The sequence below is a fragment of the Oncorhynchus kisutch genome, linkage group LG11, assembly GCF_002021735.2.
Source record: "Oncorhynchus kisutch isolate 150728-3 linkage group LG11, Okis_V2, whole genome shotgun sequence".
NCBI classification, from domain to species: Eukaryota; Metazoa; Chordata; class Actinopteri; order Salmoniformes; family Salmonidae; genus Oncorhynchus; species Oncorhynchus kisutch.
The window spans coordinates 27,270,035-27,289,766 of record NC_034184.2 but is presented as its reverse complement, the minus strand read 5'-3'; the positions used below and the strand labels follow the sequence as shown (position 1 = coordinate 27,289,766).

Genomic DNA, 19,732 nt, shown 5'->3' with positions numbered 1-19,732 from the left:
ACACACACTCATCCACACACACACACACACACACACACACACACACACACACACACACACACACACACACACACACACACACACACACACACACACACACACACACACACACACACACACACACACACACACACACACACCCCTTCCCCAAAACACATGTCAATATTGGACTATAAATTGTGCCTTGCTGTATAATACTTATGCTAAAATGTTTATTCTATTCTACTGAGCCATTAACTTTATGTTCAGATTCTTAACTTTTATTATTTCTTATTGTTGTTGCATTGTCGAGAAGGAACCTGCAAGTGAGCATTTCATTAGACAGTGTATACCATGTGTATCCTGTACATACAACTAATACAACTTGAAACTTCAGCCATCCATAGAGCCTTCAATAGACTCTAAAACTGCAGCTCTTGTCACAAGGATGCATGTACTGTATGTTTTCTAATGAAACCCTGTGAAACGATAGTTGAGAAGAACATGCATGGAACCCTTGCAACACTGTCATGAGCAACTGTCATAAGCAACACTATGCCTATGTCTGGTAGGATTTTACAAAACAGTTGATCAGTATCAAGGTTCTCGGATTACATTCCAGCCGTCTGAAGACCGACAAATTGGACCCACATTTACCATCAGAAAGACAATCATACTCTAATTTGAGCGATCCCCACTGATATGAATAGCAAAGATTATAGTATGCATGGTTTGGTAGAAATGTTAGTAAAGTACTAGTGCTTTCTTTGAATTAACCATCTGAAAGAAAGATCAAATATATTCTGACTTACATTAGAAGATCATGCCTAATGTGATACAGCATCCAAAATTGGTGAAGGTCAGTAAAATCCACAATAGTCGTGTCATGTCTGTATGTTCCAGTTTGTAGTGGAAGAGAGAGGAAGAGAGGAGGGAGATATGTTTGAGACAGAAGAGGGAGAGCATGTCTGAAACCTGAGAGAGAGAGAGAGAGAGAGAGAGAGAGAGAGAGAGAGAGAAAAAAAGAGTGTGTGTGTGTGTGTGTGTGTGTGTGTGTGTGTGTGTGTGTGTGTGTGTGTGTGTGTGTGTGTGTGTGTGTGTGTGTGTGTGTGTGTGTGTGTGTGTGTGTGTGTGTTTTGGGACAGCTCCCCTTATATGGTTAGGGAGACTGGACATTAGTAAGAGGTATTAGGAAAATAACATTACCTTTATATATAAAGCACACATCACCATCTCTCATCTCTTACTGTAAACCACTACAGTGACTACATAACCAGTATTAGCCACTGTGATGTAATTCACCAATGACTCTACTGTGGGTTCATTCAATAGCTCTCTCTCTCTCTCTCATTATGGCAAAATGGTAAGTGTTGCAGATCGATATGAAGCATAGACTAATTACAGTTCTCAGTTCTGCATTAAAAACAGCCAGGTCTTTTCAATAGAATGTTTTTTTTTCTTGCAATGATTTGGTGTCAGAACTCCCTGATGACAGGAGTTGATACAAGAGGCCTGTCACGCCCTGACCATAGAGAGCCCTTGTTTCTCTATGGTGTAGTAGGTCAGGGTGTGACTAGGGGGTATTCTAGTTTAACATTTATATGTTGTGTTCTAGTTTATATTTTCTATGTTGGTGCTTTGTATGATTCCCAATTAGAGGTAGCTGGTAATCGTTGTCTCTAATCATATTTAAGTAGCTATTTTTCCCACCTGTGTTTGTGGGATATTGTTTTGTGTTTGTGCACCACGTAGTCACGTTTAGTTGTTCTTTTATTTGATATATTTTGTTTTGTTTAAGTTTCTCTTTGAATTAAATATGTGGAACTCAACATCCGCTGCGCCTTGGTCCCGTTCTTACGACAGCCGTGACAATGCCGTGGGCTTCAACTAAAATATAGAAAATAGTTATCTTTTTTTGTTTGTTTGAAAATACAAACTTTTCAAATATTCAAGGTAGTCAAATATAGTTTATATAGAGTTTCAACTAAAAGGCAATTATTTTCTTTGATATTCAAATAAAGCTCTCAGAAAATGTTGAATACCTCTCAGAAAACCAAATCATATTTGAAGGTATTTGAATACATGCAAGTTGTTTGAAAACAAAAATGTATTTGATGGCTGCCAAATATTTGATGAAGAACCAAAAACTACAACACTTAGTTTGATTAGTTTAAATATATGATCATAAGCACATGGTTTGGAGGGCTCTTAGATATTAATCTTAATATAGCCTATTTTCTAGAATGAAATACATAAGGGACATGGAATCCCCTCAACATTATAGTAGACCACTTCTGTAGCATCAAAATTACTAACAAGTATATTTTCATAATGAGTGAGACATGAGACATGAGGTAATACAGTAACACTTAACATCAAGTTTGGTACATGTGTAGTAATTTTGTCATTATTACAATAGCAGCATTGTTGTCTCATAGGGCTTTGGAAATTGCATTATAATTGCATAAATAATGAATTATAACATGAGTGGAATAAAGCACAGTCCCTTCCTCTTGTGTACAGTAGTTAAACTCTCAGCTCATTAATATGCAATAAAATGCAATTACCAAAGTATTATGTAACAACATGCTAATACAATGTTTCTCCAAAAGTAATTACAGTTTTATTATACAGGCACAAGAACAGTTTCATGTTAAGTGATACCGAGAATGCTAATAGTAACATGTCCCCCCCCCCCCACATTTTGAAATTGCATTTTTGTCCCCCCCCAGTTTTATCATTGGGAATGTGATACAAAACGAGGCAACGGTGTGCTTTAGGACCATGCAGACGCCTCCGAGAAATCGGGTAGACTGGTTGGAGTGTTTATCCTACAGGATTAAAAAAGAATATATATATATAGAAATAAAAAGATTATGTCCTCCCCACTTCTAAAATGCCCCTGGTTACAACTATAGTTATCCCAGGTCTGCAGCTCATGTACATATGCCTATATCTTTCATATCATACTGTAAATACATTTGATCCCAATGTATTTCAAAACCAAGACAGCAATGTTTTTTGCCACACAGCTATCCTACGAAAGGCTGCAGTTTGGGTGATGGGTGAAAATCTCTTTACTATATAAACAAAGCCTTATTTTAACACATTGGTCGGCAGTGAGTGCACTCAAGACACACAGAGGACATGCACACATGCACACACAATTACCAATCACAATTGTTTATTCAATTGCCGAGCTGTTATTTTCAATGGTAAGGTTTTCTTTCACAGAATTTCCCCTAATAATTCTCTGAATTGTCCTTAACCCTGACCCACAGTTAAAAGTAGTATGTAACAAGTGTTGTGTTTTCTATGAGTTCAGCCAACTCTAAAATGACCTATTTTAACCTTGATCACCTGATTACTGACATAGATTCTGGCATTATTTTGTACAGAAACAACTTAACCAGGATCTAAAGTCTTATTTTCTGCTGAGACCATGGCGGTTCAGTACTAATCAGTGGAGGCTGGTGGGAGGAGCTATAGGAAGGCAGGGTCACTGTAATGGCTGGAATGGAACCATACCAAACACATCAAACATATGGAAACCACACGCTTGACTCCGTTCCATTGATTCCATTCCAGCCATTATAATGAGCCAATCCTCCTATAGCTCCTCCCACCAGCCTCCTCTAGTACAAATACCTCTTGTACAACAAGAGTTGGAGTTAATTCAATTTCCATGGCTGCCAGTTAATTCAAAATGCAAAAGGCACTCACACATCTGAGCTTCTTTGTTGCAGGTTCACGGTAATAAACAAGAAGAAACCATTGAAATCAGCCATATAATTTATTTTCAAAGAAGTGCAATTCATTTACTGGAATTAGATTGAAATGTTATTGCCCAAATTCAAGGAATAAAGTATTTAACGCAGACTGTTATTTATTGCTAAGCTGAATCAGGAGTGTTATTGCTTTGGCTGGAGCAAACAGCAGTGTTTTCCAGATTGGACACTTCTCTGTTCCAAGGATTCAATATGGACCAATATGTAGTTTACCACTAGGTGGAAGTCTAATCCACGGTATTGTTTCCTGTCAGGGTCGAGTCTATTGCCACTGCAGAATTAGTACTGAATGAGGTCTGCAGTTAGTTTCTATCCCAGGTTGACACTTTAAACCACCATAACCCCTCTGAGTTTATGCCACACATCCCCCTCTTTATGAATGTACTCATAAACTATTTATTGTGTGGGACCACCGTACACACATCCTGTTTTTATTAACTTTACATACACACAAAATTATTGAGGGGGAAAAACAAAATATAACCCAAAGGCTTATTTCCATTATAGTAAAATATATTTATTCTAAGTCAACACAAACATCACCATCACCAGTTTTCTCTAATCATCCTAATCTCAGAGGTTCTTCTTTCCATACAGGTTATGAATATCTTGACCTGCTCTGGGTCTATCAGCCAAACCATTAGCAAATTATGGACCAGTAAGTAAGTAGGCTAAGTATGTAAGTTATTCCTTTCATTTCCCCTGAAGCTTGTTGTTTTTGACTCGGCAACACCTTAAAAACAAACTCTGGACTGTGTGTGCTTTGTTTTCCACTGACTTTATTTGTTTCTCATGGTTGAGACTGTAACCATCTGCCAAGTGATTGTGATGTAATGGTGTAGCCTAACTTTTCCATTGGGTGTGTACCCACTGGAGCAGAGAAGCAATCCCAGACCCTCTTTCTACATCTCAAATGGCACCCTATTCCCTATATAGTGCACTACCTTTCACCATAAGGCTTTGTTGAAAAGTAATGCACTTTAGGGAATAAGATGCTATTTGAGACGCACCCTCTATAATACAGGCCTCTAGTGTTCTACTTAACTTTTAACCACCCCTCCCCTCTGCTCTCCTACCCGGCTACCCCAACCCCCATTTCCCCTGCAGCTCCGGGAGTTTTGTCTCACACTGCACTGTGTGTAGTAACTATTACATACTGTAGCAGGGGATTTCACACACATTTTTCCGTGTGTGTGTGTGTGTGTGTGTGTGTGTGTGTGTGTGTGTGTGTGTGTGTGTGTGTGTGTGTGTGTGTGTGTGTGTGTGTGTGTGTGTGTGTGTGTGTGTGTGTGTGTGTGTGTGTGTGTGTGTGTGTGTGTGTGTGTGTGTGTGTGGCGTTCGTGCGTGCGAGTGAGTGAGTCCAGTGCAGTCTTGGGCTTTTACATTTTAAACTAAAAGTGACACAGTTTTGCTCAATGGAACCATGAAAGCTAACTGTGTGTATGTTCTTACCTCAAAAAACATGTCTCCTTTATTTCCAAGGTGAGGTTTACATGCTTGCAGATGTAGACTCTGAGAGGTTGAACTGTATCCACTCAAGCGACTGTATTCACTAGGCCCAGAGAAACGGTCCCTTCTGCAGACAGCGTCCCACGCTTCCTCACTGATCCTCCACGAGGGTAATGTCCTGATGATTGCCCTAGTCCCTGTACACACAGACTTCTTCACCCTCTGGTTATCCCTCAAGAACCTACGGACCAGGACCGTCGAACGCTCCCTCTTATTATATACAAAGCTATCCTCAGTCTCGCAGTCAAATCCTAACCCATTGTCTGAGTCCATCTTCAAAGCTGTGGGGCTTTTGGGAGGGCTGGTGGGAAGGAGTGCCAGTGTAGAGCACCTTTGCGTTTTGGCCTTGCCCCCTGGGCTGATGTGCCCATCTCTGAGTCCGTGGGCACAGCTGGTGTCAGCGACTGTTGATGACGTCATCTCCTCTACGAGACAGAAGGCGAAGCTGCCCGTAGCGACTCTTGTGGGGGAAGATGGAACTGAGGATGCTGAGCCTGACACTTTGCCCCCTACAGCCTCCTTGCCTCTATCACCTAAGGAGGTACCTGAGTAGAGCAAGCTCTGAAACCAGTTCTTGCCCTCACCTGGCAGTGTCCTTGCATTGCACAGAGGAGACAACTCCTGCGACTCCAACTCCTTGATACTCCTACGTACATCTGTACCATGATGTACTACAGTACCCACAATGCTCTGTGTAACATATCCTGTTTTATCCGCTGTGTACGTCTGAGGTGAGATCCCTGCTCTCTGGACTGGAGTGTTACGGTCAGAGTCATTGCAGACGTCTGTGATCGGTTTACTTTGGCTGCAGCACAGTACACAAGGCCCAAGGCCCTTCCTGCGGCTTACGCCACAGCAGCAGCCTGAAGGTTTACTGGTAGGCCGCACAGTCACACACACTCTTTGTCTCGATCCAGCATCCAGAGACTCCAGAGACTCCACTGAACGGCAGCCATTGCTGGAGTGTTTATCCAGTTGGAATGGCGGTGGCGGTGCATCTGTGTCATCAGAGTGTAGTTGGACTTTAACATGGGTCCCATGTGGGCCCCTGGGCCTTACAATCCCATGATCTATCTTATCGGCACCCATCTCTGTCCCGTCCGTGTTGCTGGTATAGAATTCCTCCAACATAATGCCGGCCCGCCTGCCTTTCTGTGTCTTCCTCCTTGTTGGTATTCAGAGACGTCAGAGCGAGAGGTGGGTGCAGGTGGAGTCCACAACAGCTGTGAACACTGTCCGGGAGATGCGTCCCTCTGTGCACACTCAGAGATTGACCTTGCTGCCGTGCCGGCCAGGCAGACACATCCCTCGTCAATCTGCAGGGGACAGCAGGAGAAGCCAAGTTAGCTGAAAAATAGAACACACTGTTTTGTGCTGAAGACTATCCCAAGCCAACAAATTAGATTGTGTCCTAATGATATGTATTGAACTCGGAATACAAACAAAATCACAACAAGATAATTATTATTAGCTGTATTGAGAGGTTTGAAGTTGCAGTGCCAAGTTGTCACTGGACACTGGACAATGCACCATAACCTGTGAAAGGGAAGTGACTATGATGTGATGATTGAAGGCAGATGAACCATACAATCAGTCTTCCCCTCACTTTCCCTGCCTAAGGCCAAACACTTTCCCTGCTTATGGCCAAACAATGTGAGAAAACATTAAGACCGGATTATGAGGTAACTGTAACAGAGCTCTGTGCAGTGACCTACATGCATTAAAGCTCCTAAAGTGGTGAATGAAAAATAGTTAAGAAAGTATTGTACCCCATTCTCTTCTGCTAGAGTATAACAATGTAAAACCCTGCATTATCAATGGTCTACTCGCTGACATATCACATGAAAACCTTATTAGAATAATCAAAGGTCAAACGACTGAAACTTCTCAACCTTTTCAGCCTGTGATCTTGTTGAATGGTTAGGTTTTCCTTACCTTTGTGTGAAAGGTTGGTGTTTGTCTCTCCAGATTCAGTTGCAGCGGACCAGATGTGTCCCTGTTCCGTCTCTATCCACAGTAGGCTATAAGAAAAGAGGGGGATTGGGAGGAGAGGAAAAGAGTGATCAGGGGAGAGGGAGAGAGGAAAAGAGAGGGATCTGGGAAGAGGGGAAAAGGGGGGAGCCACAGAAATAGGGATCTCACCGGGCAGGGCTCCCTTTACAGAACTTGGCAGGACAACGAGCTGAAGCTTTTTCAGTTTTTCCCCTTTTTTTACTCACAGCTCACTGGATTATTTTGCAATCACACTGGACAGAACCTAATGCTAATACCTTCACAGCTTTTAAAGTGGCAGTCACTTAAATAGCCTTGCTTTTTTACGGCCATTTATTCAATCAGAAATTTGTACCATCACCCTCACGTCAATATGAGTTTACAATCAATCATATGAGTTGCCCATTCAGAAATTAATATTAATATTAATATTAATGAATAGATATTTCAAGTTTTAATGTGCCCAAGTACAGTGAAATGCCTGTCTTGCTAGCGCCAAACCCAACAATTCAGTAATCAATAAAGCATTACACAGTAGAACAAAAACAAAACAATAAATAAATAAATATGAAGAACACGAGAAAGTAGGTAAGCTATATACAGGGTCAGTTCCATATTTAAGGGGTAAGGTGACTAGGCATCAGAATATATGATACACAGAGTAGCAGCAGCGTAAATTATGATTGTGTGTGTGTGTGTGTGTGTGTGTGTGTGTGTGTGTGTGTGTGTGTGTGTGTGTGTGTGTGTGTGTGTGTGTGTAGAGTCAGTATTAATATGTGTGCATGTTATGTGTGTGTTGGAGTGTAAAGTTAGTGATGCCATTGATCTTGACAAGGGCTCCAGGACCAATGGATGCAAAATAGCGCCATAACATCAACGATCCACCACCATATTTTACAGTAGTTATGCGGTTCTTTTCTACTCATGCACTCTCATTTCAACACCAAACCCACCACTGGTGTGCATGGCCAAAGAGCTCTATTTTCCTCGGTTGCAACACTCACTACTGAGTTCCAAACTCCCTCTGGAAGCAACGTCAGCACACAAACTGTTCATTGGGAGCTTCAATAAATGGGTTTTCATGGTCGAGCAGCCGCACACAAGCCTAATATCACCATACATAATGCCAAGCATCAGCTCGCCGCCATTGGACTCTAGAACCGTGGAAACGCATTTTCTGGAGAGATTAATCACACTTCCTCATCTCGCAGTCCAACGGATGAATCTGGGTTTGGCGGATGCCAGGAGAATGCTACCTGCTCCAATGCACAGTGCCAACTGTAAAGTTTGGTGGAGGAGGAATAATGGTCTGGGGCTGTTTGTCATGGTTCAGGCTAGGCTCCTTATTTCCAGTGAAGGGAAATCTTAACACTACAGCATACACTTACATTCTAGATGACTGTGCTTTAGACTTTCCTGTTTCAGCATGACAATGCACAAAGCGAGGTCCATACAGAAATGATTTGTTGAGATCGGTGTGGAAGAACTTGACTAGCCTGCACAGAGACATGACCTCAACCCCTAGCAAACACCATTGGGATGAATTGGAAGACTGTGAGCCAGGCCTAATCGCTCAACATCAGTGCCCGACCTCACTAATGCTCTTGTGGCTGAATGGAAGCAAGTCCCCGCAGAAATGTTCCAACATCTATTGGAAAGCCTTCCGAGAAGAGTGGAGCAGCTAAGGGGGGACCAACTCCTTGGTAATGCTCATGATGTTGGAATGAGATGTTCGACGAGTAGGTGTCCACATTATTTTGGTCATGTAATGTTTTTCATTGTGAAGCACATGACTTATCTCTGTATGAAATTCATTGGTATAAATGTCTTAACTTATCAAACCAAAAAAAGCATGAAACCAGAGAGGTTTGAAACCTTTTCCGTCACTTTGATGAAACAACTGGATTACTGTTTTCATGCAGCAAACTCTGTATAATAGTGTCTCCAGCTGAGATAGAATAGTCATTACATGTCAAATGGTTGATTCCTCTTGCTTACTGTAGAATTCAGAGAAGTAGATAATGTCTTGACGTTCTATGGACCTTCAGTTATCCGATTGAGAATTATTAGTTGCAGGCAGGGAGAGGCCGCACCGACGCAATGGTTTCTCCGCGTCACACATTTCGGGGCTCAGCCTGCATCGTGCTTTGCTCCCTGCTCAAATTAGTGATCAGTGTAGAGGTGGATACGTGTAGAGGTGAATGAGAAAGAATGTTCCTGGTGTTTGTGACGCCCGCAATTTGGTGAGATGCAGATCCGGGGAAAATGGTGAGACAGAGGATACCCTGATTGTCTTGTTAAGCTTTGATATGGAGTGTCTACCTGATAAGGTCAGGCTAGGGTACAGTCTATTAGCTATTTGGTGAGGGTGTTTGTTCTGAAACCGCTACAGTGCTTTAGGTGCCAAGGATTCGGACATGTGGCAGCAGTATGTATAAGGGAGATCCCACGATGTGGAAAGTGTGCAGGAGGGCCTAGTCAGAGGGAGTGTGCAGTTTGGTTTGAGAAAGCATTGTGTGTAAACTGTGGGGCACCCATGCAGCTGGGTATCTGAAGTGTCCTGTACGAGAGAGACAAGTTGTGATTGCGTGTGGGGAAGGTTTCATATGCTGAGGCAGTAAGGCGAGTAGAGGATAGCCCAAGGGTGAGGGATTCGACTGGGAGCCCCCCAGTGAGTAGGCCCGAAGAGAGAGATCCAGAGAGGGTGAGTTTTAGTAGTATATATATATATGCAGGGTTAGATGATTGTGTAATACAAATTTGACACCTTCCCCCTTTTTTGTGACCAAAATGTGCAATCTGGTCTCTGACCGGCGAAAGGCAGCAATACGTAACACAGCGTCTAGTATGCCGTAAATTCACACGAAGAAGAAGATGAAGAAGAAGGAAATAAATGTCTTGAAGGTTACAGGGCGAGGCATCCTGAGAGCATCCCTGTGAGGAGGACAAGGCCAATACAGAGTGATAGAAATAACATGTGCTTCAGTAAGGTTGGTTTCTTAGTGTTCATATCCATGGTAATCAACTGTACTGCAGAAATGGAACGTGTCACAGAAAATAGAGGTTGTGGTGGCCGCTGCAGAGAAGTACTTGGGTGTACGAGATTTTACTACAGAAGAGTTACGAGGTGTGTGGAACAATATTGTCCCATCCTACAAGGATGTCTGCCTGGTGTAGGATCAGATAAGGCCAAGTAGCAGAATAGTGTATGTAGGGTTAGTTGGTAGGGTATTTTTCTTCTCCTTTCCTCGTTGTTTTCACTTCCCTTTTTGTGCCACAAAGTGTAATTTATTCACACTCCAGAATAGTAGGTGGAAACCAGGGGAGGCTGCTGAGTGGAGGACGGTTCATAATAATGTCTGGAACGGAGCGAATGGAATGGCATCAAACACATGGAACCATGTGTTTGATGTATTTGATACCATTCCACCAATTCCGCTCCAGCCATTACCACGAACCTGCCCTCCACAATTAAGGTGCCACCAACCTCCTGCGGTTGAAACACAGGGCTAGATAAAAGCAATAGCTAAATGAATATGGAGGCCGTTCTACATCCTGAGGGGTTTGTGCTGATTGTACGGATATTGTGACAGCCGGTTAAATGGCGGAGGAGGAATGGAGGGAAAAGAGAGGCAGAGGAGGTCTAAGAGAGAGCGGGAGAAAGAGGGTGAGCTTGAGATGGTTTGTTAAAGAAGAATGGTAGAAAGTGTAAGCAGAGTGAGCTGAGGACAGGAGGAGAAAGGGAAGTGAATGAGGGCTTAGTGTCGGAGATGGTAGGTGTGGTGAAGTTCTCGGAGCCCGAGGCTTGCACCGAGGGTCAGGATAAAGATGAGTCTTTGACAGTAGGTGTACAGTATTTGGAAGAAGTGGACCCTTGACTTTTGGCTGATCCATTTCTGGTTTCAGGGTGGGTGAAAACAGAGTTGGGTGCTGTGGAATCGGTGTGGGTAAGCAGAAGTGGTCTTGTGATAATTGTTTGTGTTTCTGCTGGTCAGAGGGAGCAGGCGCTCCGCGTTAAATGAATGGGGGCAAGAGATGTGAATAGTTTTGCTCTCAAGAAAAGGGCACCATTGAAAGGAGTGATTACTGGGGTAGCGGTAAATGTGAAAGTTGACCAACTGAAGTGAAGATTCCTGGTGTTTGTGATGCTCGTCGTTTAGTGCGACGCAGACAGGGTCAAGATTTGTGCAGAATACATTACGTATGTAGTGGCTTCCTTTCCTCTTTACCATAGCCACTTCCCAAGCCTGAAGCGGGGTTGTTTGGCACGCATACAGTCCACACTCAAGGTTTCCAAACGGCCAAACATTCAATGAGATACAGTAATATGGTGCAAAATGATTATTCTTCTTATATCTAACAAAGAAATGATTGTCCAATGAACTTAAAGCATAGATTACTTGATATGTAAAATACATAATATGACCTGTCTGTATGTATGTATGTCTGTATGGTCAAAAAACTATTCTGCTCCCGCATCTAGCAAGGACTCCCTCCCCTGAAGGCCCAACTTCCTGCCTTTATCCTAACACACTTACCACACTTACCACAATACAATGAATGGGCAAAAACTGAATTACACTAACAACAAATGAATATATCTCAATCAGGAAAATATAAATCATAAAGGTACCTAATATTTCATCATGTACATTAATATTTAATATATTTACACAATTATACATGGAGCTCGGTATGTTCAGTCTTTTATAAAAATATGTCCAAATTGGCTCTAACATACCGGCCCCTAATTGTTGACTGCACTGAATGCACAACAATGACGTAATATTCAAACGTAGAGCCAATACACAAATCATTCTATACCAGATAACTATTACAGTTCATAGCTGTATACAAGTATACAAGGTGCCATATAGGAAAGGAGTCCATAGATCTCAGTCTGAGTTGAAGTGTTCCGGGGTTCAACTTCCAAAAATGTAAAGAGTTTGACGCCCAAAAATGTATGACTATGACATCAAAGAATGTAACAGTACGACATCAACGAATCAGAGGTGCACGTGATTCTAAGATGGAGCACCGTGTGTGTGTGCGTGTGTATGTGTTTGTGTGTGTGTGTCACTCCGTTGCCTCAAGGAGCAGACAGTGTTTATTGATAGGTCTCTGTAAAATATTGGTCTTAGTCTTAACCATGACGCTCCGCCTCACGCCCCACCACACGCCCCATTAGCCAAGAGTTCCTTGGGGCGGTGTCATCGACGATGACCACAAGGTCACCAGGACTGAAGTTTCTCTTAGTTTTGTTCCACATCTTCCGCTCCTGCGTAAGTGGAAGATACTCCCTGATCCATCTCTTCCAGAAGAGGTCAGTGATATATTGTACTTGCTTCCATCTCCTTCGTGAGTATAGGTCGCTTCTCTGGAATAGTCCTGGTGGCAGGACTGGCTTAGCTTTCAGATGAAGCAGATGGTTCGGAGTCAGGGGTTCTAGATCATTAGTTACAGTTGTGTTTGGTCTGTGGTTCATAATCGCCTCAACTTCACACAAGGCTGTCTGCAAAGCCTCATCATCCAGTACTTGCTCTTTAAGGACTGAATAGAGGATCTTTTTCAACAGTCGGATCAACCTCTCCCATACTCCCCCCCCATGTTGGGCTCCAGAGGGAGGGTTGAATGACCATATCACTCCTTCCTTCAGTAATTAATTTTGAATATTGTTGTGATCCAGCTCTTTCAGAGCTTCTCCTAGCTCTCTGTGTGTTCCAACAAAGTTGGTGCCATTGTCTGTTCTGATACTTGTTACTGGGCCCTTTCAACAGATGAACCTGCACAGGGCATTGATGCAGAAATCAGTATCCAGATAACTAGCAACTTCTAGATGGACAGCTCGACTCACAAGGCAAGTAAAGATCACACCATACCGCTTCACATGAACGCGGCCTCGCTTCACCTCTATGGGGCCGAAGTAATCTATGCCCACATGGGTGAAAGACGGCAAATCAGGTGACACCCGATCTTGTGGAAGGTCGGCCATCTTCTGTTCTCCAGCTCTAGCTTGCATCCGCCTGCAGAAGACACAGCTCTTAAGGATCTTCCTTGCTAAGGAGTTGGCACAGGGTATCCAATATCGCTGGCGAAGTCTAGAAAGCATGTGACCTCTCCCAGAGTGGCCAACCTGCTCATGGATGTGGAGTAAGATCTGTCTGGAGATGTAGGAGTCTTTGGGAAGGATCATAGGATTCTTTAGTTCCGTAGGCATAGCAGATTTGCTTAACATTCCTCCCACTCTCAGAATGTCATTGTCAACAATTGGATCAAGCTTACAGATTGAGCCACTTCTCTTGGCACATTGTTTTCCCTTCACAACTAGTGCAATTTCTTGTTTAAAGTGCTGTCGTTGCTCAAATCGAATGATTACCTTTTCTGCTTCATCTAGGTCATCCACAGACTGACTTTCTTTTCCAAACGTCAGTTTGAACTTGTCAATTTGTTCCTTCAGTGAGTTTGTCAGACTCTGATCTGATCTTGGATCAGTTTGTGAGACAATTTTCCTTTTCTGTCTTAACTGTAGAAGAAGTCTCTTCAGTTTCAGCATCCAGGCAACTGCTTTCTTCAAGCTGTTCCATGTTGAATAGTACTCAGTCAGTTTGCTGGTTGGACTCTTTTCTTCCACACCTGTACTGTTTACGATTACGATTCTTTTCTCACCTCTGGATCATCCGGAGGGATGGAGTCAAGCTCCTCTGGGACTTTCGGCCATTGAGTTTCTGTTTTCTCCAGGAATTCTGGTCCTTTGCGCCATCTCTTTGAGTTCAGGAAAATGTCAACATGTAATCTTCTTGAGGCATCATCGGCTGGGTTGTGTTTGGTGTTCAAATACCTCCACTGTTTTGCTTTCGATAGGTCACGGATCATAGCAACCCTATTAGCCACAAATGTATGGAATCTCTTGGTATCATTGCGGTTTTATTTTAGCACAGACTGGCAGTCTGTCCAGAAAGTTGACTCCTCAAGTTAAATCTGGAGCTCCAACCTTAACATCCTGTCCACTCGCACTGCCAATGTTGCTGCAGCAAGTTCCAGTCTGGGGATTGTCATCTGCTTGAGTGGAGTCACCCTTGATTTCCCCAGTATGAATGCAATGTGGACCTTTTCCATACCGTTTGTGAACCTAAGTTGTGAACCTAAGGTAGCTTTCCGTGCCATAACCTTGTTCACTTGCATCACCGAAATAATGCAGCTGTGCGGTCTTGACTTGACCAAAGTTCTCAGGCATCATACACCTGTCTATCTGGAATCTGGAGAGCTGGTCCAGCTCTGAGAGCCATCTCTTCCATGAAATAGAGTGTTCTTCATGGATGACTTCGTCCCATCCACACTTTCGCTTGCAGAGCACTTGAAGAATTTGCTTTGCCTTTAATACGAATGGGGCGAGGAAACCTAGTGGATCATAAATAGAGCTGACAGTTGAGAGAATACCTCTTCTTGTAAGGGGTCTGTTCTTGACAGTGACTCGGAAGGTGAACGCATCACTTTCAATGTTCCATCGGATTCCAAGTGCTCTTTCAACAGGCAGCTTTTCTCTGTCCAGGTCCAGTTATTTTATCTGCTTGGCTTTGTGTTCATCAGGGATAGAAGCTTTTATACAAATATGTCCAAATCGGCTCTAACAACATTGTAACAGGTGTCAAGCTTTTGGGCATGTAGCAGCAGTGTGTAGGAGGGAGGTTTCTAGGTGTGAGAAGTGTGCAGAAGGGCATGAGACAAAGGAATGTGTAGTATTGGGGAAAGTAGTGATATTTGTTAATTGTAGGGGTGCCCATGTGGCTGGAGATCAGAAATATCCAGTGCGAGCGAGGCAGATTGAGGTATCCAGGCTTAGAGTAGTGAAGAAGTTGTCATATGCTAGTGTAACGGATGTGAAACGGCTTGCGCGCTAAATAGCGTTTCAATCGGTGACATCACTTGCTCTGAGACCTTGAAGTAGTGGTTCCCCTTGCTCTGCAAGGGCCGCGGCTTTTGTGGAGCAATGGGTAACGATGCTTCGTGGGTGACTGTTGTTGATGTGTGCAGAGGGTCCCTGGTTCGCGCCCGGGTATGGGCGAGGGGACGGTCTAAAGTTATACTGTTACACTGTGGCAGTGAAGAAAATAGAGGAGGATGGGTCAAGGGGGAGGGATCCTGAGAGGAGTGGTGTGAGTAGTAGATTTGTACCAATACAGAGGGATAGGCCAACAAATTATATACAGTACCAGTCAAAAGTTTGGACACACCTACTCATTCAAGGGTTTTTCTTTATTTTCACTATTTTCTACATTATAGAATGATAATGAAGACATCAAAACTATGAAATAACATGCATGGAATCATGTAGTAACCAAAAAAGTGTTAAACAAATCTAAATATCTTTTATACTTTAAATTTTTCAAAGTAGCCACCCTTTGCCTTGATGACAGCTTTGCACACTCTTGGCCTTCTCTCAACCAGCTTCACCTGGAATGCTCTTCAACAGTATTGAAGGAGTTCACACAGTCTCCTCTGAACAGTTGATGTTGATGTGTCTGTTACTTGAACTCTATTTGGGCTGCAATTTCTGAGGCTGGTAACTAATAAACGTATCCTCTGCAGCAAAGGTACCTCTGGGTCTTCCTTTCCTGTGGTGATCCTCATGAGAGCCAGTTTCATCATAGCGCTCGATAGATTTTGCGACTGCACTTGAAGAAACTTTCAGAGTTCCTGAACTGTTCCGTATTGACTGACCTTCATGTCTTAATGATGGACTGTCATTTCTCTTTGCTTATTTGAGCTGTTCTTGCCATAATATGGACAAATATGGACAAATAGGGCTATCTTCCGTATTCCACCCCTAACTTGTCACAACAAAACTGATCGTCTCAAATGCATTAAGAAGGAAAGAAATTCCACACATTAACTTTTAACAAGGCACACCTGTTAACTTAAATACATTCCAGGTGACTACCTCATGAAGCTGCTGGTCATCTATGAATGTTTGAACGTCTTGAAGAAAAATCTGGCCTTAAATGGCCATACATTCTTATAATCTCCACCCGGCACAGCCAGAAGAGGACTGGCCACCCCTCAGAGCCTGGTTCCTCTCTAGGTTTCTTTCTAGGTTCCTGCCTTTCTAGGGAGTTTTTCCTAGCCACCATGCTTCTACATCTGCATTGCTTCCTGATTTAGGCTTGGTTTCTGTATAGCACTTTGTGACATCTGCTCATGTAAAAAGAGCTTTATAAATAGATTTCATTGATTGATTGATTGGTTGGTTGAGAGAATGTCAAGAGTGTGCAAAATTGTCATCAAGGCAAAAGGTGGCTGCTTTTAAGAATCTCAAATATAAAATATATTTGTTTAACACTTTTGTGGTTACTACGTGATTCCATATGTGTTATTTCATAGTTTTAATGTATTCACTATTATTCTACAAGGTAGAAAATAGTAATCATTAAGAAAACCCCTTGAATGAGTAGGGAGTTATACTTCAGTCTAGTAGGTAACGGTAATGCAACATTTATTGGATGCCAACCGCCATTAAACCTCATCAAGGAAGAAGATAGGAACCGTGACATGCCTCACACTCCAGTACTCTAGGTGGCGGTGTACGCTCCTTTCAGTTGGTTGCGATCCGCCGATACAAATTTAAATGAGAAGAAGATGTCTCTGAGCCTGACTGGGGTCACATGCAAGAATTAGCTTGGTACGTGAAGACAACGTCAATAAAGCTGAATTTTGACAACAAGTTATCTCGTAATAACAGGTAATCCGAATGAAATGGAGCGAGGACCAATTTACCAGTCAATTCATGCATAAAGCGTTTGGAACGTTAGCTAGCTATCAAATAGCTAGTAGTATATACTATAGCAGTAGCAAATATTTAAACTATGTGCTAGAAGCAGTGGCTCTATCTAGTACTAACATGCATCCACCATGCCCACTTTGATAAACATAGGTGGTTAACGTTACACACGTTTGTAGTTTCAATGATTTAATAGGCCTACATTATTGGTGTTGCTCATGTTATATTCCCGCCCTGATGACTTGGATTAGTCTGAAAATGGAATAGACAATATGTCCATGAAATGTGGTATTTTCCAGAATTTTCGTTCATGCTCCAACTTCTGTGCATGATCCTCTAACGTTAGATGAAATGTCTTTTGACATTTTGTATTTGTATTAGTTATATAGCTAGCTAGCTATATTTCATCATCTTTGAATTCCATGAATATACCCATATCTCTCAACAATAATGTTAGAGTAACTTCTTCATTACATAAAAAAATGTATTTATATACCTCCAGGAGGGATTTTTGCTTAATGCAATGATGAAATGACCTCCATTGTTATGTTTTACCACTAACACCAAAGATGGTCTATTATATTGACAAAATAGTTGATTGGACAATGGAATTGGCAGAAGATACATGACGTTAAGCATGTTTATGCTGAGCTGCACTGGGGTCCGAACACAATCATGGTTACATTAAGACAGGTGGACCAGGCGCGAGATATGTGTCGGGAATTGTACCTCAATGCAGGGATGAGATATGACACTCGAACTACTCCAAATTGTACCTTTATCCACTTCATTGAGACAATTGAAGTACTGCTACTTTTTCCAGAAAAAGTCCCTTTTCGTCCTTATGCTAGGTAGCAGTAGGCCTCTACAGCCATTCTGAAATGGCAGTGTCAGCCAATCAGCTCATTTGTTGTTCCAAGCAATGTGCCATTCCATAATGGCTGCTGTGGCAGTTTTCTGTGAAAACTAGCAGTATTTCAATCTTCTCTATGGAGCAATGTGGATAAAGCTAAAGTTGAGTACAGTGACATATCCCATCCCTGCGTTGAGGTACGTTTTCTGACCCATATCTCGCGCCACCTCCACGGTGTCTTAATGTAACGATGATTGCGGTGCGACCCCAGTGCAGGTCAGTGTAAACAAGCATAATGGTAGGGCCGGTGTCTTCTGGCAAACAATGGAAATACAGGTCTTCAAATATGGAAGGCAGGCGAGACGAGGTGAGATTAGATGTAATCATTCCAGCCAATAAGAGGGCAGATCAGCGTATGAACAGCGGGCCATAAAGATAGAGGACTCTTCATTGTATCTGTACAATTAAAGCGTCTGTGACAGCATGGGCAGCACCATTGAGGCTATCTCTGTTTTTAAAGTAGTACATTTTCTTCTTCATTGTCTGATCGCTACCAACTCATAGGAATCTCCACACCTGTTGACTACTTTTAAAATGGTGGCAGCCCTCACTGTCCCTTTTAAAACAGGTTATATCCATGATGATTCCTCTATCTCTCCGACTCCGATATAAAGTCACGAAACATTTTTTGTTGTTGTTGCCGAAATGCCACGTGTGTCCACTTATATCAGTGCATTCATAACTACCTAACCATTATGAAACATATATTAGATAAATAAGCTTCACATAGCACATTAGCAACAAAAACATTTTGTTGACCAAATTCGACACTCATTATCCTCCAAACAAAAAGTCTTCACTTCGTGGGCTTATTTTTTGTGGACAGATTTTTTTTGGTGCAGTAAAACCTATTGCTTTGCCTCTTGCTCTCTGATAACACCAATGTTCCTCTCCTGTTCGTGGGAGCCAATACCCTAACTGTTTTTCTTTCTGTCATGTTGTAACCTATAAATCCAGGACTTGCTGAGAAGAACCCACATCCTTCACCATGTTCCTCACCATGGCCCTGCTGAGGAAAGGCATCTCTGGCAAGCAGTGGATCGGGAAGTACCGCCGGCCGCGTGCCATCACCTGGCAGATGAAACGCAACATGCTGGTGCACCTGGAGTGCGAGGCGGAGAACGAGTACTGGATCTCCCGACCGTACATGACCACAGAGCAGGAGAGAGGACATGCCGCTGAGCGCCGAGCACAGAACTGGATCAAAATTAAGGAGACCAAGTTTCAAAAGTTTCCAGAACATAAGTATGTTGCAGATCATCTAAGTCACCTCAACACGACCAACACATGGTCAAGTTAATGAGGAGGAAGTATTGACTTTGTGTGGGGGGATGGAGATGGGGCATGCATGTTGACTGCCATTTGACTCCTGTGTGTCTTAATGTATGTAATGTATATGAACTATGGAGTGTTGGTAATTATATCTTTATAAAGCAAGCTCATATTTGAAAACAACCAGTAATTTGCTTTATAATACATGACAAACGGTATTGTGCATACATTAGTGAGTCTCATAGACTCTTAACCCCTCTGGGACCCCCAGATGTAGGCCTGGACCTCTCCCGCTCAAACACATGTCCACCCTCCTGAAGCGTCTCATTACCGAGTTGTCCCACCGCAAAACTATACCGTATATCACCGGCAGATGGCGCTAGAAGTTTGAATGAGTAACCACCAGTTTTGGGGTACCACCAGTCAGGCGCGCTCTAGCAAGCGCGGAGGAGAGTTCCCCAGATGCGAGTCGCGACTAGCTGTAAGCGCTTCGCACACGCTTTC

At 42.8% G+C, this 19,732-nt stretch overlaps 2 protein-coding genes across 5 annotated transcripts in view; one reads left to right on the top strand and one right to left on the bottom strand.

Annotated features, from left to right (window-relative positions):
* LOC109898888 (1-phosphatidylinositol 4,5-bisphosphate phosphodiesterase epsilon-1-like) overlaps nucleotides 1–6,582 on the bottom strand; it is a 43,117-nt gene extending 36,535 nt beyond the window's left edge. Inside the window, exon 1 of the mRNA XM_031835555.1 lies at nucleotides 5,220–6,582. Coding sequence (XP_031691415.1) covers nucleotides 5,220–6,407 — 1,188 coding nt within the window. The 5' untranslated portion in view covers nucleotides 6,408–6,582. The remainder of the gene's footprint in view (nucleotides 1–5,219) is intronic.
* Nucleotides 6,583–10,144: 3,562 nt separating this feature from the next.
* LOC109899803 (ribosomal protein 63, mitochondrial-like) lies at nucleotides 10,145–19,411 on the top strand. Of its 4 annotated transcripts, none has more exons than XM_031835552.1 (2): nucleotides 10,145–10,258; nucleotides 18,914–19,411. In XM_031835552.1, exon 2 carries the CDS (start codon nucleotides 18,945–18,947, stop codon nucleotides 19,254–19,256), a length of 312 nt encoding a protein of 103 aa, XP_031691412.1. In that variant the 5' UTR covers nucleotides 10,145–10,258; nucleotides 18,914–18,944; the 3' UTR covers nucleotides 19,257–19,411. The 4 variants fall into 4 exon arrangements, with proteins under 4 accessions (XP_031691412.1, XP_031691413.1, XP_031691414.1 ...); XM_031835553.1 differs by lacking the exon at nucleotides 10,145–10,258 and adding an exon at nucleotides 10,790–10,935; XM_031835554.1 differs by lacking the exon at nucleotides 10,145–10,258 and adding an exon at nucleotides 16,872–16,944.
* The last annotated feature ends 321 nt before the right edge of the window (nucleotides 19,412–19,732 follow it).

Coding starts and splice junctions, on each gene's coding strand:
- LOC109899803 (XM_031835552.1), top strand. CDS start 18,945: ATGTTCCTCACCATGGCCCTGCTGAGGAAAGGCATCTCTGGCAAGCAG.